The sequence below is a fragment of the Glycine max genome, chromosome 19, assembly GCF_000004515.6.
Source record: "Glycine max cultivar Williams 82 chromosome 19, Glycine_max_v4.0, whole genome shotgun sequence".
NCBI classification, from domain to species: Eukaryota; Viridiplantae; Streptophyta; class Magnoliopsida; order Fabales; family Fabaceae; genus Glycine; species Glycine max.
The window spans coordinates 40,372,024-40,394,454 of record NC_038255.2 but is presented as its reverse complement, the minus strand read 5'-3'; the positions used below and the strand labels follow the sequence as shown (position 1 = coordinate 40,394,454).

The following is a 22,431-nucleotide window of genomic DNA, read 5'->3' as shown; positions in this document are numbered from 1 at the left end:
GTTATTTTTTCTTCAGTTAATGTTTCTAATTGTTATATTCCTGTCAAACTGAATGTGTCTTTTGCCATTAGATTACAAGATTGGAGGACAGCTGTTGATATGATCAAGTACATAGAGCCCTCACTTCCTGTAATTTCATCCGGATGTTTGAATCAGTTCCTGCATTCTTTAGGAAAAAGTGGAAAGATTGAACTATGTTGAAGGTAAGTCAAATTTTCTCCCACAGATATTATGTTACCGAGCACAAATTATATGTTCCTTTGAGTAATGGAACCTGTTTAGGTAAGCTTATCCAGGACTTCTAGGATAAAAAAATAAGAATAAAAAATAAAGCGAGCTCCTCCATAAGCTCAAATTAACTCAAGTACAAGTTAATTTGTAGAAGTTCTTTCATCTTTCAGACAAGCTATATGAGAGAGCTTCTACAAATTAACTTATACATTAGCTAATTTTAGCTTATGGAGAAGATCATAGCATTTTTTCTCTCCTAAAAGTTATTTGGGATAAAGTTATCCAAACACGTCCTAAATATGATTTTCCACCACATTGATATCTTTTACACTACCCTGCTTTCTTATTATTTTATTTTCCATGCCCTAAATATGATTTCCCACCACATTCATATCTTTTACACTATCCATCTTTCTTATTATTTTATTTTCCATGTATGCAGGTATTCTTCAAAATGTTGGTTGGCATCAGGTGCTGATGTTAACTTAAACACTTACTCTATATTATTGAAGAACCTTTTATCATCTGGAAATTGGAGGAAGTATTTAGAGGTAAGATATTGATCTTTCTTTAAGATTTAATTTAATGGTGATACACACAAATTGTATGTTGCCAACTTGACAACAATAGTTTGTTAGGTTTGTTGCATGCAGAGAAGTTCATACCTATGTAACTTGGACAAATATTAAAAGTATATTTCACAAACATAAAGTATATATAATGAAACTAAAATTCCTGTTTATACCAAACATCTAGGTGTAGGACGATTACTACTAGCCCTAAACAGGAAAAAAAGAAATCCCAACTTGAAAAGAATCCTAATATTCAAATAAACGGTATCTCTTGTTGCCAAAGTGTCTCCAATGCCATAGTATTTCCGGGTCTATGGAGAGTTGTTATGCATCTGGCAAGTGTAGTAGTTTGTGAAAAGTAATATAGTGAATGCCAAGAATCATTCACATGAGGATTTATGTTAATTGTTTACACTTAATCAAGCATTCAAACCATAATTATAAATCTTGGATAGTGACATGTAGCAACCTATTTGAAACCATCAAATCCTAGCTAAACGGATTTAGCAATACTTGCAAAAAAGAGCAAAAAACATCAAACAAGAAAAAGGTAGAGAATTCCTTAGCCATCTTCGAGACATTGAAGTCTTCAAGAGAAATCTTCCAAGACCTTCTTCAAGCTAGTTTTGATCTAAAAAGTATTACAGTGTATTTTTTCTGCTACAATCATAGAGGATCTTTTATTTAAGTATATATGATAAGATAACAAAAGAAGAGTAAAATAACTACAAACACCCTAAAAACACTAAAACCTTTTTATTCCAGTCCAACTAGTTGCTGTGAAAGTTGGCAAACAAGTAGTAAATTTGAACAAAGCTATTACATGAATTAGAACCATGCATTTTTACAGAACTATCAAAACTTATGTTTTTTCATGACTGTACTAGATATTTGGCCATGTTTAATTTCATTTTTTTTGTGTATTTTACATTGTAATAAACCACATCTGGAAAATCATGGAAATCCTGATGCAGATATTGCAATAGATGGAGGATGCAGGAATTCATCCATCAAATGCAATGTACCATGATATATCCTCCTTTTCACAAAAATGCTGTGGGGATGAAAATGCTGCTGTCATAAAAGAAAGACTTGGTATGAATATTCATGTTGTATTGAGGATTGTGTTTTCTTATGTTCATATGCATGCGCTTTCATTCTTTTAATATGCTCTGCTATTTATCCTGGTCATATATTTGTACAGAATCCTTGAAAAGAAATTTGGGATCAAATTTCCACAAGGCAACCATGTGAATCTCCTGTTCTTAGTTGACCACTGTCATGGAGTCACATTTTTTTTTTTGCTTAGCTGTGACACACTGTTCCAAACTGTTGTGGGAGTTATGCCTATGAGATTTTGTGAAGATTGAAGTTGGAACTCAATTTATTGGATCATACGCTACTCCTGCATAAAGATTATTTTTCATGTTATGCCTGCAATTTGTAAATTATCTCATTTTCCATCCTGTGTATATCCTAGTTCGTTCGGACTGTACTGTAACATGTAAAGCCCAAATAGGATTATACTAAAGAATACGTATAAACCTGATCAATGGCTCGCAGCACAAATATTTAGCTGTTACAATAGCCACTGTTAGGAGAAATTAGTTTGTTACTAATATTAGTGGGCTGTTATTAGTTTATTAGTTCAAATAAGCTCTCTATAAATAGAGCTCATACACACTGTCAGTTGAATATTTTATTTAATCAATTACAATGCATTTTTGATATTCCTCTTGTCTATTTTGAGCTCAATGGTGTATGGTCACACTATATTGGAGGGGTAAGGTGTCACTTGTATTTTCCCTAAAACCATCTCATCTCAGATTTCTGATAGCAACTATGGTTTTTTCTTTATTTTCTTTTGGAGGGGTAAGGTGTTCCTGCAGTATCGTGCTTCTTTAGTCATTTTCCTTTGGTCAGACTCGGACCTTGTATGATGGGAAATAAGAACGAAATTGTTGTAAATGTGGGGCTTTGCTGTTTTCAACTAAGGCAAGCCTCACGTAGTTTAAACTTTACAGTGGATTTTAACGGAAACTACTTCATATTTCCTTGACACATATACCTTTTATTACCAGCGTCAACATCATATTTGGCATTGGACATAGGTTTTATTTAAAAGGAAAGTAGTTATTCGTGTCAATATTCATGAAAAAGTTTAGCTACAAATAATGATTATGTTCACAATATTTATTAACTTTTTAATGTGACAATATTTTATGAAAAAAAGATTAGGAACTAAAAAGTTTTACATAATCATTTATTTATAACTTATTTTTTAACTTATAAAATAATTATAATAAAATAATTCAAATAATAATTTATGATTAAATCTCCCAGAAATAAATATGACTCTATTTTCCCCGTACTCGAAGATGCCACTCTTTCGTGGTACCATATGACATTAAAAATAGACCGTTGAAAATTCTTAAAATACTAAACAATGTTCTGACAAAGCTTTGGACTAGTGCAATTTAAGGGCTAAGGTGTGTTCTTTGTTCAAATTTTCATACAATAATTAAGAAATGCTTTTTGATAAAATTACAAATTTGTAATTGAAAAGTAAAATGAATTTTTCTGTTAATTTATGCACATTAACATTATCAATTTTACTGCTTTATCCCTGGTGCGAAGGTTATTTAAAGGAAAGCTGTCTGTAAAAAGTAAAAAACACTTGCTCAGATGTGGGAACTTGGTGGCACCGCAAAAGGATAAAGTCAGCATGTGATGTGAGCCCTGGATTATTTTTTCTAAAACCAAGCGTTACATCAAACCGTTAACTAAAGTTTTGCATGCAATCATATAGCATCTTGAAAATTTAGGACCTATCATCCGGTTTGCCAAAACTAGTCAAAATTATTCCCCCAGATAGTAATCAAACAGAATCATTCTCTGAAATGTCTGATCAACCGGTCCTTGGTGTCTCGTGGGTTTGATTTTTCCAATGACTTCATTTATACTAGACTAACTCTAATAATTTGCCATGCTTTACCATTACATGAAACTTAAAGAATTGCAACCTCCATCTAGTTTTAATTACTTATTTAATCTTTATAAACGATTCATATCTTTTTAGTTATTATAATTTTTTTTTAATTCTTATAATTTATATTTTAATTCTTTTTTAGTTTCTATAGTTTATATTTTAATTTTTTTTAGTCCATATAATTTAAAAGTAATTTTTTTAGTCTTTATAATTTTTATTTTAATTTCCATTTAATCCCTATAGTTTGATAGTGATCTTTTTAATTTTTATATTTTATATTTTAATTTCTTTTTAGTCTTTGCCATCAAAATATGAGTAGTATTATCAATTACAATTAACTATAAAAATATTAGCAAATAATTCATAACTAATTTATCGGAAGATAATTTATAATAAAAAAATAGTTGATAATTTATAATTAATTAGTAACCAATTATTTTTATATATATTTTTTGTAGTAAGCACTAAAAGGTAATTAAAATATAAATTATATGGACTAAAAAGATAATTTTTAAACTATAGGGACTAAAAGAGAATTAAAATACAAACTATAAGACTAAAAAAATCACTTTTAAACTATAAGGACTAAAAGATAATTAAAATATAAATTATAGAAACTTAAAAACTCACTTTCAAACTATAAGAAATAAAAATGTATGAATCGTGAAACTATAAGGAACAAATAAGTAATTTAACCCTTCCAGTATAATAAGGGTGCACATTAATTTTTGAGTTTTACTATTTTGTGATGGAAGGCATTTTTAGAACATTTCTTTTAATATTAAATGAAAAATTATATTTTGAGCTAATATGGATTCTCTTTTTAATAAATGTTTAACGGAGAAGAAGCAAATTAATTAAGGAAAAAACAAAGTATTTTTTTAATAGGCTAAAATCAATTTACAAGACTTTTAAAAAGGTTAGATGATGAGCTTCTAAAAAGGTTTAGAAACACGAGTTGATTTAATTTAGAAAAGAAACTTAATTTGTTTTATTTTTTATAAATACTTTTTGAGAAGTTTATTTAAATTGTCTCTTTATATATTAGAAATAAATAAATTTATATAAAAAAATCTAACAAAATATTTATTTGGACGATTTTTTAATTTAGTTTTCATAGACGTTTTCTTATTTAATTTCTTCAAAAATTAAGTTGTATAAATCGATTTTAGCTTATGAAAATACTTAATATATTTTACCTTACTCTTTTCTTTTTCTATAAATGCTCATGGAGCTTATTATTAATTTCTTAATCGTTGCTCTTAAGGTATAGGATAGTAAAATTAATACAAAACTAATACTTTTTTTAGTTTATTATATTATATCAAGAATTTCTTTACCGAGTTTAACTTTAATGCATTGTTAATATAATTTTTATACTATCATCTAATGTTATATTAGTACACCAATAACATGTTTACACTTTTTTGGTAGTGAATATATAATATATTTATTTCATAGTTTGGCTATACATTGTTATATAATCATGTGAAAAACTTTTACTATATCAACATTAAATAATTTATTTTCTAATACATATGTGCTTTCTGATAATTATTTTAAAATACTTCAAGGGTATATTTAATTCTTTTGTACTGTATGCTGTGGGTAGACAATAATTAAACTACTACTTTTCTTATCTATAGGCATGTTCTTTTCTTTTAAAAGACTGTATACGCATTTTACAACACTTGACTATGAAAGTAGCAGCTTAACGTTTATTACAAGTTACTTTCACCCTTTCCGCTTGTTTCAAACCTACGCAGCACCAAATTCAAATCAACTAAACTCCATCTTCTTGTTGGCATTTCAAATTTGTCTAATATTCAATGGTCGTCTCTAAACTTATTCGGAGCGTATTCTATTTTGTTCTTTCTTTTTGTAATTCTCGAACAAGTTAGTTCTCAACTAGCAAAGGCTTTCTACTGGGTCTATCATTTTCAAAATAGAGGTATTAGGTAAAGATGAGGAAAGGCAGTTTCATAAGAGATTTAACATCTGAGATAAACGTAAAAGTACAACTCAATTCTTACCACTAGAGTCTGCTGGGGGCCAATATAATAATGAATTTTTGAAAAGGAAAATTCCAAAAAAAAAAAGATTTTCTTTCTTTGTATTTTATTTATTTATTTTAGTTTTACATGCTTTCTTTAAAAAAAAAGACTTATACCTTTCAATTAAAGTTTCCTCGTTTGTTTTTCTCGAACAAATTAAATTATTATTTGCGCCCCTATTGAAATCTTAAGAAGTTCAATCAAATGGATAAGTACTTGTACCTGTAGGGTACCTAATTATCTTCTCTACATGTCCTAACCCTTGTTCTTTTATGCTAAAAACAGAGCACAACCTAGACATTTTTTTTCCATTTCTTTTTCATCAAAATTTTCGATAGAGGTTCTCATTTACCCAACCAACTAAACCCAATCAAAGTTTTTTTATTGGTTAGGAAGCATTATTTATTTGTATAGAAACATAACATGTCTAATCATATTGAGTTTGACCATTAAGGTATTGATCTAATTTTTTTTATAAAGTTAGGACCTTTTGAGAGCGATTATTAGTTGTAAGTTTTAAAAATTTTAAAAATTATCACTAGTTTTTAGTTTAAAAAAATTAGTTTTAGTTATTTTTTTAATTTTTAATTTCAAAATAATCTTCAAAAGTTTCCTACATGTTATAATTAGTTTAAGAGTACTTAACAATAATAATGATAACAACGATATAATGTAATGACAATAATAATAATGATACTGATGATGATGACATGATATTGGTGACAACAACAATAGAAAGAATCAATGTTAAATTTAACAAATATTTTTTTAAAATTAAAAATTAATTTCTCAATTTTTTTCTTGATTTTGAAAATGGTTCGAAAGGTGTTTTTGAAATTCAGTCAAAAACCATTGTAACCAAATACATTTTATTTTTAAATTATATTTGATAACCAAAAATCCAAAACTCAACTATTCCAAAGGAGATATTAATAAAAGCTAACTCAATTTGAGTAAGAAGTTTCTTATATTTTAAAAAAGATAAACACATTGCATTATGTTTTGGGGCCAAAAGACTCATAAGGAAATTAATAGATCAAATTGAGACTTTGATTTTAAATTTTTGCTTTAGTCCCCATAATTCATTGATATTCTTCTTTATGCTTTTGTCACCATTGATAACACTTAGTGGGTCATTGACTATTGAGGATGGATCCATGTTTAGTAATATGGGATAGGTATTGACAGGTCTTGGTTTGATCTACCTGCACTCAAGCTACTTCACGCTCAGCCACTCATAACTTTCGGGACTATGTATGGACAGTTCCTTTGGTAGTCTTCATGCACTCAAGCTACTTTGTGCCTAACCACTCATAGGTTTCGGGACTGTGTTTTGGGTAAGTCCTTGGTTGTCCAATTAATGCTCCCAATATGCCCATTAGAAGTGGAAACCCCAACTAATCCAGAGGCGTTAAGGAATCCTATATCACTCACACACGACTAGAAAGGGAACCCTAGATCATCCTCCGCCCCACCAGACCCATGAGCAAGACAAATATGCCGAGGATTGCGCCAAGCATTCCAAGAAAATGGCTTTTGCACCATAGTACTTTTAGGACTTGAGTAGAATATGATCATCATCTTCATACACCAAAATCGTAAGGGCTTTGCTAGGATTCATAACTAGGTCAATTTCCCTTAGAAGGTTTGTAAGAATAATTGTCATTGAAATTTTGCCACCAATCATATTGATTTTGTCAGACTATTTAGTTAGCTAATATCATTTAACATATATAATTTAGTCACAGATTCAACTAACTGAGTCAATCAAATCACAACTTAAAAGTTTCCTTGACCTATTCTCGAGTCTAAGATCTAAAACAATGATTTTGAAAACTAGAGGAATATAATCAATATATCAATTTACAATTCACACTTATACCTTTCATTGGGTGACAACTATTTTAGTATATTAACATTTTAGTACAGAGCATTTGCTATAAGGGAGTTTCAACAGAATCACAATTTTTTTTGGAGATGTTGACATTATTGATTTTTAATCAATAAAATTATCATGTTATTTATCTTCTCATTAATTAAAGAATTTTTTTAATTTTAACTTAGTCCTTGATTAACTATTTAAAAAAAATTAAAATTACAACTATTTAAAAATAAAATATGATTAAACTTAAGTTTAAAATTCTAAACCCTAATCTCTTTCATCCGGTAAATCATGTTGATTCAATGATTACTATAGAGTGATTGTTACATTCAAGAGAAATAAAATTGTAATTCTATCTCTTCAAAGTTTACATTCACATCAACAAAAGGGTCTGATAGAAGAAGAAAAATGAAAACAACAAAGTATTATTATTGGACTATTGACAAGTGTATCAAATTATCATAAAGAGTAAAGTTAAAACGAAAGTCTGAGTATCAAATTCATAAAGACTTTGTTTGTACTTAGATAAGTAAATATATAATTTTTCAAGCAATAAATAAATTGGTTTAGAAGATTGTGAAAAAACAGTAAAATAAATTGGCATAAATTAAATTAAAATAAACAAGGAAAACAAATATAAAAGGGAATTAATTAATTAAAACAGAAAAGATGAAAGAAGTCAATAATATTACAGAAGTTATTTCAGAAGATGAGAATGTTATGGACTTAGCCTACCAAAACTACTCTTGATGTAATGTTAATGATTTTTCTCTATTTATGTTTATTCATATTTTCACCTGCATCTACTCATATATTCTAACCATGATCCCTTAAGTGAAAGAATAAGCTAATTTATCTATTTTCTTTCTCAAATCCTCTTGCAAATATAAAATAGTAAATAGTAAATTAAGGATAGAGATAGATAACAGGATAAACAAAATCAACTTATCCCCAGTGATGAATTATTTAAATATCCTTTTCCAATTTTATTAGAAAATAATATTTCCCAACGCTACTCTTAAAACCATGCAAATGAGTGATCAAGTCACAAACAATAAAATTAAGCACATAAAAGGATTATGAAAAAGTAATATTCATAAATAGATAGGAAGAGAAATTATATCAAGAATAGTTGGTTACTAAGCTCCCAACAAAAATGATTTAGTCTTTCATTGTCATAGGAGACTTTATAATTATAAGAGGATAATATTTAGAAAATGGGAATTTGAGAAAGAGAATGGAGAAAATGAATAATTTCTAATGATTATTTCTCTAAATTCTAGCATTTGCCTTTGATAAAGAATTGAATTCTCTTGAATTTTCTGTGTATTTTTTTCTTATTCTCTCTTCTTCTTTTATAGGTGCAATTCAGCTTGATTTTCACGTAACCTTCACGTTAAGCCTGATTGTCGTGCTTATCGAGTATGGTGGTATCCTCACGCTAAGTGTGTGAATTCGCGTTCCAGACTTTTCCATACTTTTTGACGCTAAACATGCTTTGTCTGCTAAGCGACCGTATCACGTTAGGCGCCTAAGATACACTGAGCGAACAATTTCAAATCTTCAATTTTGCTTCTTTGGACTTTACTTTGTTTCTCTGCATCAATTAGTCACCAAACACTATAGATTTACAAACTTTTAATGCTTTTTGTACAAAAACTTAAATGATATTAAAATTTTAATTATTCACACAAAAACAAGAAATATGAGAGAAGAATTAACAATTCCTATATGATTTAATCTCAAAATATACTTATACATAACAATTATCAATCATCTTACTCGTCTCCAATTTGAATCTTGGCTAGTATAGAGAAACTTGAACTTCAGTAGAGATTTGAGAGCTTCACCCTTCGTACTTTCTTTACACAAATTGATGGTTCTATTTGTAGTCAAAGTGTGCCTAATAGTAATACTAACAAAAACATCTAAAAGAGACGAAAGTTTCATCTTTCTTCAATACAATTATGCTTTTGGAAGTGAATCACAATTTTATATGAGGAATTTTATAATGCTAGTAAAAGTTAATTCTGCATACACAAGAGTAATATATTTGCAATTCTATTTCTCTTGAGTGTAGTAATCACTTTATAAGAACTGGCGTGCTATATAGGGCGAAAAAAATTAGGATCAAACTTCAAAATTTATGTTTAATTACATTTTTAATTTAAAATAGTTGTAATATTAATTTTTTAAAACAATATTTTAACTAATCAAAGACTAATTTTTTAAAAAAGTTTCTTTAATTATTGAGAAAATAATTACGTGATAATTTTATTGGTTAAAAAATCAACCGTATCAAAATCCCTAAAAATTTCGAGTATACCACAAAAACTCTCATTGTTATAATTATAATTCTCACATTTTCATTTTCTATATTTTTATATAACAACAAATAACATTATCTTTTTTTATAAAAAAAGTCCATGGTGGCAGGTTAGTAGCATGGTGAGGATGGAAAATGGAATCAGGCAGGAGCAGACAACAAGTGGCACCGAACAATCACAATTGTCATACTAATAAAAACGAAGCGACGAAATGACATCACTACCCTCAAGGTGTCCTAGCCGTTACATCGGCTCACAGTACCAAATTCCACAATCGTCATTTCAAAACAAGGAAAGGGCATTCCGGTAATTAAACCCACTCACCCTCACTCCTCCTTCCTCGTTTGTAGTTTTCCCCCTCTCACTCACTCAACTTCACTCCATTCCACTCCGAACCAAAAACAAACAACTCATCTTCCCAAATTCAAATCACACACACTTTTCTCTCTGTCTCTGAGATTAGAGTGAGGGTTTGTGTTTAGTTCGATCATGGCTTCGTCTTCCTCCGATCCAGGAAAGTCCGCGGAGACGTCGGAGGCGGCGGTGGTGGTGGCGAACGACCAGCTCTTGCTCTACAGAGGATTGAAGAAGGCCAAGAAGGAGAGAGGTTGCACGGCCAAAGAGCGCATCAGCAAAATGCCTCCGTGCGCCGCCGGCAAACGCAGTTCCATATACCGCGGCGTCACGAGGTAGTTAGCTAGTTAGTTCCTGTTTGGATAAACTTATAATAGAAGAAAATAAAATGAATTGTGCTTTTTACGAAAGTTACAATCAATTTATGAAGTGGTTGGAAGGTTGAAATGAATCTATGGCTTGTTAAACACTTCTAAGAGAGAAAAAAAATGAAAAGAGCTTCTATATAGTTTTTTTAGCGCATGTTTGGAGATTTAATTTTAGCTTACGCAGAAGCTCTTTTTTTTTTCTTCTTATTTTCTTCTTCTAAAAGTGCCTTACCCAAACAGATGTCTCGGATTGTTTCTAACGGAATTTTGTGAATTGATTATTAGGCACAGGTGGACTGGTCGTTATGAAGCGCATCTTTGGGATAAGAGTACGTGGAACCAAAATCAGAATAAGAAGGGAAAGCAAGGTTCGTTTCGGTTTTGTTCTGTTCTGTTCTTCGTTTCGGGTTTCAACATGTGTAAGGCTGAAATTGCTTACGTGTTTCGTTTTTTTTTTTTTCCTGTTGTTCGTGAATTGGTTGGTTGGTTGGACAACGGTTCGTGATTGGTGGCGCCAGTTTACTTGGGTGAGTTGGCAATGCGATGCTTAAAGCTTCACTTGTTCTTTTCTTTTGGGGCGCGTTTGGATAAACTTCTAAATAACCACTTATAGGACAAAGAAAAATGGCAAAATGAATCAAACTTCTTTCAATTTATGCATCTCAACTTTTGGATAAATTAGATGAAAGAGCTTCTGTAGAAGTTAGATGCATAGCTTGATTTTAACTTGCCGAATAAGTTTGATTTGTTTTCTTCCTTTTTATGAAGAAGTTTATCCAAACAGGGTCTTATTCTTTCTTATTATCGTTATCATTGAACTTGCTGGAGCTGCATCTTTTCTTAAGATAATGATTTTTGTTGTTGATGGATTCTGGACAGGGGCGTATGATGACGAGGAAGCAGCGGCTAGAGCATATGATCTTGCTGCTCTCAAATATTGGGGTCCTGGGACTCTCATTAACTTTCCTGTAAGTTTATGAAAATGGTGTTGGTGTCTTACTAGTTTTATATGTTAACTATTGATTGGGTGTAGAATCTAATTTTCTATTATGCCTTCTTTGCCCAAGGTATCAGTTGCATCTGATGGAAATATTTTATTGGTAACTAGGTTTTGACAGTGGAGACAATAGATCTGGTCCTTGATAGGAAAAGGGTGTTGTTAGTTATTCTCTTGTGATGAATATAGTAATTGTCTGTAGTACTTTTGATGTGTGTGCTGCAGGTGACGGATTATACAAGAGATCTTGAAGAAATGCAGAATGTGTCAAGAGAAGAGTACCTTGCATCTTTACGGCGGTGTGTGTATACTTCAAAATGTTTTCTAACATATATCTATGCTGCTGCTTATGCGTGATGCTTTCTGCAGGAAGAGCAGTGGTTTTTCAAGAGGACTAGCAAAATATCGTGGACTCTCCAGGTGTGAATCTATCATTTTTTTTGCTGAAATTGTTTGGCAGTTAAATTATTATTTGTATTCACATCTGAGTCTGTGTGGGGTATGTGTGTGTGGAGCTAGTTCTTCTGTGCTCTGCTACACAGCTTCAGTTTTTTATGATCTACTTTAGCTGTCATAAAGTACATCGATTCCAACATGGATTTGACTGCTAACTTAAACTCTTCATTTCATTTTGCATGTGTTGCTACCAAAACTAGTCGATGGGATCCATCGTATGGCCGTATGTCTGGATCTGATTACTTCAATAGCATGCATTATGGTATGTTCTAATCAAATTTTAAAGTTTAAATTAATCTTCTACTGAACAATTATATGAACCACATTCATTTGTGCACCTATGGCTATTGGAGAAATAAAAATAGTTTTCAACTATTTCCACCTGTTTTATCTGCTAGGTCACTATCATCTCATTGTTTTACAACATTAAAGGTGCAGGGGATGATTCTGCAGCAGAAAGTGAATATGTAAGTGGTTTCTGCATAGAAAGAAAGATTGATTTAACAAGTCACATCAAATGGTGGGGATCTAATAAGAGTAGACATTCTGATGCTGGGACAAGATTATCAGAAGAAAAGAAACTTGGTTCTGCTGGAGATATTTGCATTGAAATTAAGCAATTGGAGCAGAAAGTTCAACCTACAGCACCTTACCAGATGCCACAGTTAGGAAGGCCCCAAAATGAGAAAAAGCATAGAAGTTCTTCAGTTTCTGCCTTAAGTATCTTGTCACAATCTGCTGCTTACAAGAGCTTGCAAGAGAAAGCGTCGAAGACACTGGAAAATATCATAGATAATGATGAGAATGAAAACAAAAATACAATCAACAAGTTGGATCATGGCAAGGCAGTTGAGAAACCATCAAATCATGACGGAGGCAATGACCGGCTTGACATTGCAACGGGAATGAGTGGAACAATGTCTCTTCAAAGAAATGTTTACCCATTGACACCATTCTTGTCTGCACCACTTTTAACAGCCTACAATACTGTTGATCCATTGGTAGATCCTGTTCTCTGGACATCTCTTGTTCCCATGCTTCCTGCTGGCCTTTCTCATACAGCTGAGGTTGGTATAATGATTAAGTGTTTTACTTTCTTTTGGACTGTTGAAATTACACTCTAATTTATTTAAACAGCGCTAAAATAGTAGAGCAAATAATGATCTATGTTATAGATCATGTCCAACTGAGATTCAAAAGGAAGAATTCATTGAATTAGAAAGAAAAACCCAATATAAAAAAAACAAAAAATGATCTGCATGAGTTTGTGTATGTGTGTCTATCAATTTGTTCTCACTAAAACCTTATTTGAATTATTACCTATAGTTCACCAAAATCATATGTGTGTATCTATTAGGCCAACAAGGTAGTGTCAGCAAATTTAGTTTGTTATCTCTTGGACCAATATGATGAATGCAAGTTTAAGCTAAAGAATATTATGAGTTCTTATCTCTCGGTGTTGACAAAACGTGGAGAACCTATGGATGAAGTTTTGAATTACAGAGCCAGAAAATTGTAATTTTAGATACATCACTACGATGTCAAGTCTTCTGTTGCTTCTTGGTGATTTGGTTGCCAATATTTTTCTGATTATCATTTAACAATCTATAGAAGAAAATCAACCCTATGGCAGTATAACTTTATCAGACAATAATAAGGTGGCGGGGACGATAATTGTTCACAATTCAAAATCATCAGTTACACGAAACAATTGATATGGTAAGATAAGAACTACTTGTCACATTCTTGTAAATTCACCTTAGGAAGAGCATTTGGTTTGATGTGTGCAGGTTACAAAGACAGAGACCAGTTCAACGTACACGATGTTTCGGCCAGAGGAATGAATGGTTGGGCATTTGGATTTCCAATTGAAGAAGAAAGGCTCAAAGGCAAGCATCTGAAAGCTGAGCTTGTATCGAACAAAGAACAGAATATAGGTCTGAAGTGCTCAACCAGGTCTAAGAATTCTCCCATGGCTTTTTTTTGCAAGATTACATGGGTTATAGAGGTCAGAGAAAAGAAAAATATTACAATGGTTTTACATCGATGATAAATATAGAATTAGCACGAATCTTGTCCTTTTATGTTGGATATGTATCAGTTAACATCTCTATCATGTATATCAGTATATGCAGTCAGAGATAAATTTTAGTAATAAAAAATAAAGAGTTAGATAAATTTTGAATTTACGCGGAATATTCTGTACAGAATAAGAGGTGGAGTTATGCAAGGATGCTGTCATTAATTGATTAGCGTATGAGTTTTTCAGGCGCTATTTTCTTGTTTATTATTCAAATTGATTTCAGAAATTTTAACTTTGGAATGTGTAACAGATTGACTTCTGAAGGTTTAATTTTAGAATGGGTAAGAAATGGATTTCTGGAAGGTTAAATTTGAAATATATTAATAGACTTTTGGATGTTTAATTCTGGAATATAATAAAATAGACTTTTATATTTCTGAAATTAAATAGGTATAGGCATTCAAAATTAAATTCTAGAACAATGAAACCAAATTCATGTATAAAGAGTATTATAATAAAATTTGACCAAAAGATAACTTGAGGTGCAGATAACAAAATTGAAAGAACAAATAGCAATAACCGTTCCTGATTCATCTTGGATAGCATCTTTGTTGGAGTAACGAGTAAAAAATAGGAAACAGAGAATTACAAATAATCACAATTTGATAATGTTTTGTGAAGTTGATTCACCTTTTGTTTGCATGAGCATGCCAGTCTTAAGCTGCTGCATGCCTCTTCGATTTTTATCTTTATTTTTAGGAGGAAGTGTCAAAACAAAAGAGTTAAAAGTATAATAATTTATCAAATTAAAAGATTTTAATTATAAGAATCTCGTTGAGCATTTTTAACTAGTAAACGTATTCTTATTCTCGTGTACTATTTTTTGAAATTGTGTTTTTCATGGATCGCCAGATTTATAATAAGTTTGTCTTATTCTTTAAGTTTAAAAAATAATAATAAGCACATCTATCCCAAGTAAAGCACATTAAGGAGAGAAAGAAAGGTGATTCGGACTTCAAATTTAAGTGAGATTAGATGGAAGTATATGTGTCAAAAAAGAATCAAAACAGAATTGCACATTTTAATTCACGCTTTAGCTTTGGTACAACTAACACTATTTGTATCTGTGATCGGAGTGAGATGAGATAATTATTAGTATCTCTTAGACGTTCTCAATGACTCTCATTTATGTTGTATTTATTGCCAAAATGCCAATTTTCTTTTCTTCATTTTCTTGCACTGTACAGTGTCTCGGCAAGTGCCAATTTGCATTACCAAATATATGCAATTGGTAGAAAGCCAAATTTGACTCACCAAACCTCAATTGGTCGTATGCTACACGCCACAACCCCCACTCTATGAACTTATAGCCGCCCCACAAACCCACATACAACTTTCTTTTCTAAGAGAAGTCTTTATGTGATGTGGAAAGTTTGGTAGGAGCAAAACTAAATAGAGATTAAAAAAAAAAAAGACTTGGTGAAGTTTTTATATTTAAATTCAGAAAGGTGAGTATTTTTATTCACATGGTTTTACTAAATAAAAAAGATAAGAATAAGAACTGTGATTATTTGAGTATCAATTAGCTTTTATACTAATCAATAGTATTTATTTTTTATCTTCAAATATAATTTTTATATTTTTTCCTAAAATTAAAAAAAATCTCTGTTCAAAATATCAACTTAAAGTTTATATAAGTTTTTTGAAAGTTCTCTTTTTTTTTTTGCGTTACCAATTTATAGATGTAAAGTATGAAAATATTTACTTATTTTGTGGATAACCAGAGTGAAATCTCTCCTTTCAAGATTTAAACTTATTGAAAACTTAAGATTTTATTTAAAAAAATCAAAACTTAACTTATTCAAGTCTAATTTTACACATACCAATAACTAGTTGGTTTATAAAAGTTCTTTTAAATACTCCTACATTATATTTGTACTGAATAATATTGAACATGAGGTTCGTTTGACGAAATTAGGAATGTGTTTGCCTTGGATTAGTTAAGAACAAGCAATAGTCAATTTTTCTTTCCCATCTATGGTAAAGAATAAAAAAAAATATTATATTCAAATATACTATTAACTTAGAAGACTTTGTTATAATAAATAAGATATTTTGAGTTAGAATTCAAGCGGTTTTAATGGATATATAATTCATATTCTCACTGTGTTTTTTTTATTATTGACATTGATTTATCATTAACAAAAATGAAGAATGAAACCTCATCCGATTTTTTTAGACACAAATTTAAGACTCGTTTAGAGTTCAACGTTTGGAGATAGATGTTTGAAGCTTAAAAAAATGTTTGAAGATAAGGAGGGAACAGTGTACTCATAATACAAACTCGCACTAAAGATCGACAAATTGGACTATATGTCTGTTTCTTCTTATCCAATCCCCTCCAACTTTTAATCATCACGGTATTATAACTAAAACAACCGACCAAACGTGATAAATTATTAAAAAGAGACTTATTTTTATTTTATTTTGCAGTTAGGCAATTACTTCATGCATCCAACATTATTTTGTGCACCCAACAAATTATTGTAAATTCTGGAAATATCCCTACCAGATTCATAATTCGTAAGCTGACGGTCCATGAAGATTCGAACTTGTGATTTTCATGTTATTGATACGATCCAATTGAGTTAATAGACCAATTATGTTATAAAATAATTAATGTTATTATATATAACACTAAAAATTTTAATGTATATTTAATACACATATAATTTTACATAATAAATTTTTGATAATTAATATTGATCTAATAATTAATTTGTTGACATATATAAATTCTTATGAAACCTATGATTTTAAAATTTATATATATATATAAATATATTATTAAATTAAAATTAATTGTAATAAGACCAAAAACTTATTACAATTAATTTTGATTTAACAATATTTTATATATATATATATATATATATATAAATTTTAAATAAAAATCACAGGTTCACATATTCAAATCTTGGATTTTCATGGATTATGAATCGGTATGTTTACTAGCAGAGTTACCTTCAAAAAATTTACAATAATTTACTAGGTGCACAAAACAATTATATTCTTAATGCTACAAACCAATTAATGGTTCTCACTCTTGGTTGCACACCAAAGCTTGGTTATGGCTTAGGAATTTAGACAAAGACTTTGATTTACCATACCATACTTGGACCAGCAACATTAGAGCTGGACTTATGTATAGGGGGATATGGATCATTTTTTGTTGAGGGCTTACCCATCCTGTGCTAAGTTGCGAACAGCTTTGGTAATGTCAATATATATCAAGAGGACTGATATGTATTTAATTAACTGAGCAGGTTTGTGGACAGTAAGGTTGGCATGTTAATACGAAAGTACCTCTGCTACTAATTTTAATATTATATACTACATACATAGTTCTGTGGATAAAAAAAACTATTTGTTAGGTATTCAAAAAAAAAAAAAACAAACGCCATACAGATATGAAAATCCCACCTTTCTTGTATTTTCTCCCCATTTCTTTGGTAAATTTAGAAACCGCATTAACTATAATTGTATGTTGGTTACAACCCCAGTTCATCATTTATTCATAAAAAGCTCTAAAAAAATAAAATAAAAGAGCTTTATTTTGACGAAGAAAACATTAAAAAAAAAAGAGGCTTTTAGGTAAACTAATTTAAGAGTTTCTGCTTCCTTACTTTTATCCTAATTTCATCTCTATTCTTGCCCTCCTCTTCAGTATCTGTTTTCTGCCTCACTAATCTCCCTTAATCTCCTTAATCTAGCGCCTATGTACTGCTGATTTTTTTTTTTCAGAAGAAATAAATTCAGTTTTTTCCCATATGTATTGTTGAAAATTACGCTAAATCTGCTGGAATGGGAGTGAGAATACCACCAAACAGAGGGGAGAGGGTGGAGGCAGCAAGGCCTTGGTGCATGAAGAGGAAGCTGGTATCAACGGAGTTTCAGGGGTTCTCCTTTGGGCAAGGAAGCAATCCCAGATTTGATTTATATCGAGTTAAATAAATCAATTTAATTCTACTTTAGATGTCATGAACCAGCAAATTCCAAACACCAAAGTTGTTGGGTGAAAGTACATGAATATATGGTTTAGAAGTCATGTCCTTCATGCGAAGACACTTTGGACAAGAAGCATGGATAATGTGCTAGCCTACCCTTTAGCTAAAATTTAACTTTTATTTAAAAGAATGGGAGCAACAAAGATCAAATTCTTCTAGATCACATGGTCTTGGAGGCTTTAATATAAAGTTATAAATCAACTATCCCAAACACTTAAACTATTGGGTGAAAGCCCATGAATAGTATTATTCTAACCAGGGCAGTGAGGGCACCTAATGGAAGGTATGCCTTTCTGCCCCCCTGTGTGATTTGGGTCCTTCTTTTACTTGAAACCTATGTTAGAGATTCAAAGTGAAAGAACAAGTTTAAATTAAAAATAAACGAGAAAAATAGATCTATACCTTTCTCCAACATGATTACAATGTAACCTGAAAGGTATTAAAGCTTTTATCAATGCTGAAGTTTCCAATGTTGACTCAGAAACATCCAAGAATGAGTGAGGAAGAGATGTGATTGAATTACCTGGACATATACTAGTTTGATTTTCACAGTTGATTTGCAAAAGTCAATAGGTCTTATAGAATTTGTATAGAAACTGTGTGTCTTAGATCATCACACAAAACCTTTATTTATAACGAACTTATAACGAACAAATAGGATTAGTATTAATTACATAGGATCAATCTAATAATGAGAGTAATAGGGAATAAATCTCAATCGCTATGTAATACTAAATAAGAGAATATTATGTAATTTAACACTCTCCCTCAAGCTTAACATATATGTTATATAAATCGAGTTTGTTACAAATGTGGTCAACCCGATAGAAACTAAAGTTCCTTGGAGACGCGTCATGCGTCGTGCACGTGAACTTCACGTGCCAAGACCCTACTTGGGGCTGCGTGCGGTATTGTTTTTAGTTGGCTATACATGTGAACAGCGTGACAGTCTTCGATGATGACAATGGATATTGTTCACCCATGAAAAAAAACAAAAAGATCCACTGGTGATGCCTTGGGGCGGAGGGAGGGAAGATCAGTATGATGCTAGCTAGAAAGAGATGAAGCATGATGGTGCGGTCAGCCAAACAGCAGCAAAACAGAACCAAACAAAGGCTTTCTTTTGCATAGAAAAACTCGTTTTTCAGTTTTGTTGCATGGAGTTTGTTGTTGACACAAGCTAAAATAGTCTTGTACGTTATTGACACATTAGGATTAGAGGGCTCTTGCATGAATCGTGAGTATGATAGAGATGTAAAATAATTCATGATTCTTTACCTGATACCTTAACCTTTTAGGAGAGTTGGTTATTGACGGTTTTGATATCTTGAATAATGTCAAACGTATCTTGTCATTGAAGCGGACAGAACATTTGCATATGCATGTGAATGCATTGCATCCAGGCACAATTTTACAGTGCATATAGTAATTCATCTTTTGTTTACTGCAGTTACCATATAATGAAGATTTTTCCCTAGCAGATGTTTTTGGACTTATTGAACGAAACAGGTAAATACAAGGGCCCTGTTTGTTTATTTCCATGCTCTTGTTAAACAGAGTGACTAAATTCTACCTAAATATCTTTTACAGAAATAGATTAGGGATTGCAGAGTACAGCATCAGCCAATCAACTCTCGAGACAATATTTAATCATTTTGCAGCTAATCCATGAAGTGTATCAAAATGATGACATTCTTTCACTTCCCCGGCTAGAATTAAAGACGACCTTCGGCGAGATTCTAAGGCCATGTATATTGTACAATCGATAATTATAATGCCATTAATTGTAAATAGATTTACCCTTAATCAATCTAACTGCTCTAGAAACTTCAGCTTTGTTGAGGATAATCCATATTAGGATTATCTTCAATTTATTTTGTTTCTTTCCAACACCCAATGGTTGAAAATAGGGAGAGTTCGGCAGAGTCATTTTCATCTTCCCTTGCTGAGATAGTTCTCCTTGCTTGTTGCGAAGCACAATGCAGCCATCTACTGTTCCTGCCAGAGTACTGAAAAAATGTGCTCCAATCATAGATGCACTTCTTAATTCTTAGGCAGATTATTATTAAAAACATCAACTCTACATTGCTATTGCTATTGCACACCAAGAAAACATTAACAACTTAGATATTGAGCAGATACAAAGTCGTCTAAGATGTAAGCTTTCTGGTCAGAAGTTTGGATAGAGTTATAAGATTTAATACAAGTTGGAGCAATGGGAAGCAAAATCTTAGTGAAAACATGAAGTAACTCAATTGCTTCAACGATGGGCACTGTTCCCACGTAAGTTTTAGAAGGCCTTTCAATGTAGAATTGTTTATCTCTGTTTGTCAGGAAGGCGAAGAAATAAAATATCCTAATCTAGCGGATATGGGAAAAGAAATTGTGAAAAAGTGCTGAGGAGTTCCACTAGCAGTGCGAACTTTAGGATGTTCTCCGTTCTCAAATTTTGATTTAGAAAGGTGGGACCTAAAACAAAAGGAAAATGACATTTTACTTGCCCTTCAGTTAAGCTATGATCAAATGCCATCCTATTCAAGGCAATGTTTTGCATGCTTTTCCCTTTTTCCTAAAGATTATGGTTTTTCTGTTAATTGTTTTGTTTATTTTTGGGGATCACTTGGATTACTTCGGTCTCCTACTGGAAGTCAAAAGCTAGAGAATATTGCAAGACAATATATACATGAATTACATTCAAGATCATTTCTTGAAGATTTTGAGGACTTTGGCCACCTTTATTATTTCAAACTACATGATTTGGTACATGACCTTGCCCTGTATGTTTCGAAAGAGGATCATCTAGTTGTAAACTCCCATACTTGCAATATACCAGAGCAAGTAAGGCATTTATCATTTGTTGAAAATGATTCACTTTGCCATGCTTTGTTCCGCAAGTCCTGATATGTGAGAACTATATTATTTCCCATCCATGAAATGGGTGTTGATAGTGAATCTCTTTTGGACACATGGATGACAAGATACAAATACTTACGGGTTTTATATTTAAGTGACTCCTCTTTTGAGACTCTACCTAATTCAATTTCTAAATTGGAGCATCTGCGAGTTCTTAGTCTTGAAAATAACTACAAAATAAGAAGCCTTAACTTATTCTATATGCAAACTCCAAAATTTGAAATTTTTGAATTTCAGAGGACGTATGGAGCTTGAAACATTGCTTAAGGGATTGGGGATGTTAATCAGCCTTCGAAAATTGTATATAACCATAAAACAATCTATTCTGTCAGAGGATGAATTTTCAAGCCTAAGCAATCTCCAAACTTTGATTTTTGAATGTTGTGACAACTTGAAGTTTTTGTTCAGATGGACAGAACTCACTTCCCTTGAAGTTTTGCTCATTGAATCATGCGGGAGGCTGGAGTCCATACCTCTTCATATTCTCCCTAAGCTGGAGGTTTTGTATGTGATACGTTGCCAGATGCTAAATCTGTCATTGTACTGTGCAAGCACAATCCAACGATTGAGGATGAAATTTCTGCATATTGAGCATTGTGCAGGGCAAGAGACATTGCCTCAATGGATTCAAGGAGCCGCTGACACTATGCAGACATTATTAATTTTAAATTGTGATAGTCTTAAGATGCTTCCAGAGTGGCTGACAACAATGACTCATCTTAAGATGCTTCATATTGTAAACTGTCCTCAACTGTTGAATCTCTTAAGTGACAAGCATCGCCTCAGTACCCTTGAAGATTTGAGCATAGATGGTTGTATGAATTGTGTCAGAAATGTGAGCCACAATCTGTTGAGTATTGGTCCTTCATCGCTCACATCAAATGCCTTTCTATTGGAAAAACAAAAGAATTAGGACGACTACATTCTCAAATAATATCACAACTGAAGTTGAGATCGTGCAATTAGTAAAACTAAAATGTTGCACACCATTGAGACCGCAATTAAAATTCTGATCTTGTATGAATTTTTTTTTGGTTGCTAAACTGTTCAATTCATTCAGAAAATGTTTGATATGGAGCAAGAGAATTAAGGCTGCAGCGTATGTAAAGACATTCTCTTGAGACAGATTTGTGATGTACATCAGTCTATTTTGTGATGTGTGATTTTATTTTCATGTTTTATGTAGTTTTTGGTGTAG

At 31.5% G+C, this 22,431-nt stretch overlaps 1 protein-coding gene and 1 long non-coding RNA gene across 3 annotated transcripts; both read left to right on the top strand.

The window, feature by feature from the left end:
• The first annotated feature begins 1,699 nt into the window (after window positions 1-1,699).
• On the top strand, window positions 1,700-2,456 carry LOC121174108 (uncharacterized). The gene is made up of 2 exons (XR_005889888.1): window positions 1,700-1,898; window positions 2,008-2,456. It is a non-coding gene; the product is annotated as an uncharacterized lncRNA (long non-coding RNA).
• Window positions 2,457-10,385: 7,929 nt separating this feature from the next.
• On the top strand, window positions 10,386-14,686 carry LOC100786651 (AP2-like ethylene-responsive transcription factor At2g41710). 2 transcript variants are annotated; one of them, XM_006604291.4, is made up of 9 exons: window positions 10,386-10,744; window positions 11,063-11,145; window positions 11,296-11,304; window positions 11,657-11,745; window positions 12,000-12,073; window positions 12,144-12,194; window positions 12,431-12,492; window positions 12,669-13,297; window positions 14,021-14,686. In XM_006604291.4, the coding sequence occupies exons 1-9, from the start codon at window positions 10,545-10,547 to the stop codon at window positions 14,072-14,074; spliced, it is 1,251 nt and encodes a 416-aa protein (XP_006604354.1). In that variant the 5' UTR covers window positions 10,386-10,544; the 3' UTR covers window positions 14,075-14,686. The 2 variants fall into 2 exon arrangements, with proteins under 2 accessions (XP_006604354.1, XP_003554171.1); XM_003554123.5 differs by having other exon boundaries at window positions 10,394-10,744; window positions 12,663-13,297.
• The last annotated feature ends 7,745 nt before the right edge of the window (window positions 14,687-22,431 follow it).